Source organism: Seriola lalandi, unplaced genomic scaffold (assembly GCF_002814215.2).
Source record: "Seriola lalandi dorsalis isolate HSWRI2012SDOR001 ecotype SW California unplaced genomic scaffold, Sedor1 jcf7180002054636, whole genome shotgun sequence".
NCBI classification, from domain to species: Eukaryota; Metazoa; Chordata; class Actinopteri; order Carangiformes; family Carangidae; genus Seriola; species Seriola lalandi.
Genome location: NW_019525189.1, coordinates 18,250 through 23,204, shown reverse-complemented (window position 1 = coordinate 23,204; position 4,955 = coordinate 18,250). Strand labels below are relative to the sequence as shown.

Here is a 4,955-nt window from a genome sequence, read left to right as displayed (position 1 = left end):
TTGTAATTAGAGAAAATTTCTAATTTAAGTGTGTACATGCAATTGATGTTTCATGAGAAGCAGTGCTGAAACGAGTTCACTGTGAAAATACAGTTTATTATTATTCAGCATCATAAACAACATTAAGCTGCTTCCGTCTGACTGAAGAGAAACTATCAGCCAAAAACTCATTTAATTAACAGTCAAATGAATCATTTAATGCCTCCTTATGACCATAGACACTAAAACACAATAAAAATGCCCCAGTTTGTTTGGTGCATTTAATTAAACTAAAGACCACAGATTACTTAAAGTGTTTAACAGCTGCAGTTACTAAAGTCTGAGTGATGTTCAGATGGAAGTCTGATTCAGAAGGTGTCAGTCAGGTGTGAACAGACAGGAAGGAGACCAAATCTGAAATCTGAGTCATTTAATAGGCTGATCAATACAACACAGGGTCATTTGCATAATGACACGTACTCAGTGACATGAAAGTGATAGTTCAGGTGATCTGACGTGGTGTTGTGTGAGGTCGTCTTTTTTTTTATTTCAGGTGTGTGTCTCCATGGCGTCAGGTGTGTGTGTGTTGCTAATTGTTTGTGTCGGTGTGTGTGTGGCCTTTAACCTTGACACGTCATTCCCGCTGCTGAAGACGGGCGGAGATGGGAGTCTGTTCGGACTGTCTGTCGCCCTGCACCAAGACCTGAAGACAGACGCTTACAGGTGAGTACACACCTGTCTGACAGTACGCCTGTCTGTACACCTGTCTGTGTTGATGTGTATCATATGTAGCATTAGCTCGGAGAACTAGCCTTCAGTAATGGATAACTGTCAAAGCTGTTGCCACCAGAGTCCACTTGGAACCAGGACCTTCAGTCTGTGCTGGTCTGTTGTCAAATGGGTTGATTAACTGAAGTATAGCCTCAGTCTTGATTTGGGTTGAGGTCTGAAAACCAGCAGCAGCAGGTCGGTTCAGCTCATACAGGTCTGTAGTGAACCCGCTCTTCTGTCTGAGCATAGGTAAATAATTGACAGTCACTGCTCAGACTTCCTGTTTCAGTGAACTGGCTGTGGTTGTGGTTCAGTTGTTGTTCAACTGGTCTCACGGACCCGTGAGACCAGGTCCTTCTCCTGCAACAGGAAAACCATGAGAACAAGCTGCTCTCTGATTGGCTGACACATCTGCAGTATGTGATCATGTGGTTAATTTACATATTTATCAGGTCACAGACGTGTTTGTTTCCCACCAGAGTCTCTGAACCACCTGCAGAGATCTGGTTCTATTCAGACCCTCACAGATTCTGGTTCAGGTTAAAGATCCTGGTCTGGTTTCATACACACAGTTCAACCTGTTTATTTACATTTAACATAAACCAAAGGGACAAGTCTCTTCCAGAGACCTGGTCTCTGGGTGTGAACCTGGTCTCTGGGTGTGAACCTGGTCTCTGGGTGTGAACCTGGTCTCTGGATGTGAACCTGGTCTCTGGGTGTGAACCTGGTCTCTGGGTGTGAACCTGGTCTCTGGATGTGAACCTGGTCTCTGGATGTGAACCTGGTCTCTGGGTGTGAACCTGGTCTCTGGGTGTGAACCTGGTCTCTGGGTGTGAACCTGGTCTCTGGATGTGAACCTGGTCTCTGGGTGTGAACCTGGTCTCTGGGTGTGAACCTGGTCTCTGGGTGTGAACCTGGTCTCTGGTGTAACAGTCCTGAGTCAAGACAAGACAGACCGGACTGTGCTCATCTATCTGAACACAACCTGTGTGTGTGTGTGTGTGTGTGTGTGTGTGTGTTGTAGTGTAATAATACACTGCACATGTTCTGTAAATGAAAAATACTTTAAACTCTGTTACACAAGAGGAATTCACACACACACACACACACACTCAGAGTCAGGTGCATGCCCTGCAGTGTTAATAATGTATTTCTCCTGAAGTATGAGAAGCATCAGAGGTGGTGGGGCCTTGAAAAGGTCCTTGAAGTGTTTCCAGGAGTCACTGAGGAAGTTCTTCAGAAAGATGTCTGAGGTTTGAGGGATGTGTAAAGCAGTTTAAGGTTCCTCGAGGCAATCAGGGTCATGAATTTAGTCCACAAGGTGGAGCTGGACAAAGTCCAGTATCAGGTCCAGTATCAGTCCAGTATCAGGTCCAGTATCAGTCCAGTATTAGGTGTGCCGCTGTCTGTGGATCAACTGAAGGAAACCGCAGTGATGAGGTCACTCAGAGGTCACCCGGCTGTCTGTCTTCATGGTCACCATGACAACCATCTCTTTATGTTCCCTAATTGGATTGGCTGGTAATGGACCACACACACACACACACACTGTAATAATGTCGTTTCCTGTGGGAGTTCAGGGGTCAGGAGGTCGATGTTTCCTCTGATTGGTTGAGAGTCCCGCCCCTCAGACACCTGCTCCTCAGTGATTGGTCAAACCAAACATCTAGACCTGATCCAGAACTAAGATAGAGGTGGTTTTTGGGTCCTTGTGGAGGAAACCCTCATGATGTCCTGGAGGTCTCTGTGAAGTCACATGACTCCAGGTCACATGATCACGTGTTCTCCATCAGCTGTGACTCCACATGTCCATTTTCAGACCCTCTGAACCCAGAACCAGAACCAGGCACAGAACCAGTCCTGAGAGCTCTGCGGTCTCAGTGGTGGGAGGGGCTGCAGAGACAGAGCTCCTGGTGTGTGATGTCACCAGACATTTCTTCAAGAAGGCGTCGGATCATGTAAGGACCTTGAAGAAGAGAGGGGTACGGGCGTTTGACACATGATACCTGTCATCTCATCGCCATGGTAACACAACTGAGCTGCTGTGTGTTCAGCTGGAAGAGTGATCTGAGATCAGGAAACAGGAAATGAAACACACACACACACACACACACATTTATAATGTCGACCTCAGCTGTTCACCCCGTTCACTTTCTCACCTGCACACAGCTGACCACTCAGGGAGGGAGGGGCTGTGATCTGAGTCAAATGACTTCAGCTGTCTGTCATTGTCTGTTTCCTGTCCTTGGTCTGTGTGTGTGTGTGTGTGTGTGTGTGTGTGTGTGTGTGTGTGTGTGTGTGTGTGTGTGTGTGTGTGTGTCCTTGAGACTCTGTAATGATAACAAAGGAACAAAACTCAGATTTATGTTCATCAGACTGACTCAGCGTCCTCCAGGACATTCCAGGTGTCCTTGAAGGAATTCCAGGATACTTTGGAATGCCTTTGGGGCATTTCAAGGCTCGAGACTCGCAGCGTTGTTCAAGATATTCAGTGTATCATTGAAGGAGTTCCAGGATGCTTTACAAGGCCCCTGGAGTATTTAATACCATTCCAGGACTCCTTGAAGAAATTCAATAGCTCCTTGAAGGAGTTCCAGGATGCAGTGCCTTGCTCTACAGGTCCTGTCCCACCTGTCTCACCTGTTTCACCTGTCCAACAGGCTGTTGGTCGGAGCTCCCAGGGAGAAGGCGGAGCCTGATGTTCCAGCCAATCGAACAGGAGGCGTGTACAGCTGCCCGATCACTGTGGACCAATCAGACTGTAGCAGGATGAAGCTCATCGACCCGAGTGAGTCGAGTTTATATCTGATGAAGAAGAGCTGAACACAACACAGATTCCTTTAATGTAATTTAAATGAGAGGCTCTGATTGGCTGGTCTGTAATGTCTGTGTCGGCCAATCAGAGAGCGGCATTCAAAGCTCAGGTCTGATGTTATCAGTGTCCTGCTGCATTACGAGCGCTCCATCCCTCAGTGTGAAGTGACAGCTGCTGCTTTTATCACAGCGCAGACATGATAAGGCTTCCTGAGTGGGCGGTAATCAGTGGTAACCATAGCAACTGCCAGTCGGAGGAAGTCATTTTTAATGTGACGTTGTAAAAGCAAACACTGCATCATGAAACTGTCCTGTTACTGTTCCAGATGTGAACCTGGCTGAGGACCTGGTTGAAGACATGTGGTTGGGTGTCTCAGTAGCGAGTCAGGGCCGACCCGGAGGGCGGGTCCTGGTGAGTCTGTGTTCTCATTGGCTGATTAGTCTGTAACTGTTTAAAGGGTCAGACGCAAGTCCAGAGTCCAGAACTTTAATGACTGACTGGGCACTAACCAACTTATGAACTGACTGACCAACTAACTAATTAACTCACTGACTATCTACCTAACTAATCTAACTGACCAGCTGAATATCTGGAACATGATTAACTAAGTCATACCAATAACTACCAACTACTTATTGACTCACTATCCTGATCTCCACCCTGTCTCCAGGCATGTGGACATCGGTTTGTTAAACTCTATGGACCATTAGAACTCAGGCAGATGATTGGCCGATGTTATCTCCGTGGAAATGACCTACAGTACGATGACAACGACTCACACTGGCAGAACCCAGAGCAGCCCTGCAGGTAGATCACATGACAGATCCAAGGTCACAGGTCACATGACACATGATATTCATGGTCAGTAAACGTGTGTGTGTGTGTGTGTGTGTTTAGTCACCTGGGTGATGTCAGAGCAGAGGTCATGTGTAACATGGGGATTTCAGCTTCCATCACTCAGACTGAGGTCATCGTCGGATCACCTGGAAGCTACGAATGGCAAGGTACGGTTCTGTTCTGGTGTGGTGACTGAAACTGACTTACCACTTTTACTTTAATCTACTGTGTGTGTGTGTGTGTGTGTGTGTGTGTGTTGTAGGAAACGTCCATGTGTCCTGGATGAACCCAGACGATGTCTTTGACACTCAGAAGAACTCCTTCACCAACATGCAGAGCAGGAACATTTATATCGGTGAATTCTCCTTTTAAATCTCCATAAAAAATATAGAAAGAGACTTTCTTCATTCTCAAAGTAATCCAGTGTGTGTGTGTGTGTGTGTGTGTGTGTGTGTGTGTGTGTGTGTTTGTGTGTTTGTGTGTGTGTGTGCGAGCGAACACTCTCAGCTAATTGGCCGACCTGATTGATTGATAGAGCAAAGCTGTCAATTAA

The 4,955-nt window shown here is 46.6% G+C and overlaps 1 protein-coding gene across 2 annotated transcripts in view; it reads left to right on the top strand.

Moving 5' to 3' along the window:
• The first annotated feature begins 36 nt into the window (after positions 1 to 36).
• Positions 37 to 4,955, top strand: part of LOC111665388 (integrin alpha-3-like) — an 18,879-nt gene continuing 13,960 nt past the window's right edge. Inside the window, exons 1-6 of one of the 2 annotated variants that reach the window (XM_023420376.2) lie at positions 37 to 702; positions 3,411 to 3,538; positions 3,891 to 3,976; positions 4,236 to 4,372; positions 4,463 to 4,569; positions 4,665 to 4,757. In XM_023420376.2, coding sequence (XP_023276144.1) covers positions 545 to 702; positions 3,411 to 3,538; positions 3,891 to 3,976; positions 4,236 to 4,372; positions 4,463 to 4,569; positions 4,665 to 4,757 — 709 coding nt within the window. In that variant the 5' untranslated portion in view covers positions 37 to 544. The remainder of the gene's footprint in view (positions 703 to 3,410; positions 3,539 to 3,890; positions 3,977 to 4,235; positions 4,373 to 4,462; positions 4,570 to 4,664; positions 4,758 to 4,955) is intronic. The other variant, XM_023420377.2, reaches the window with a different exon arrangement.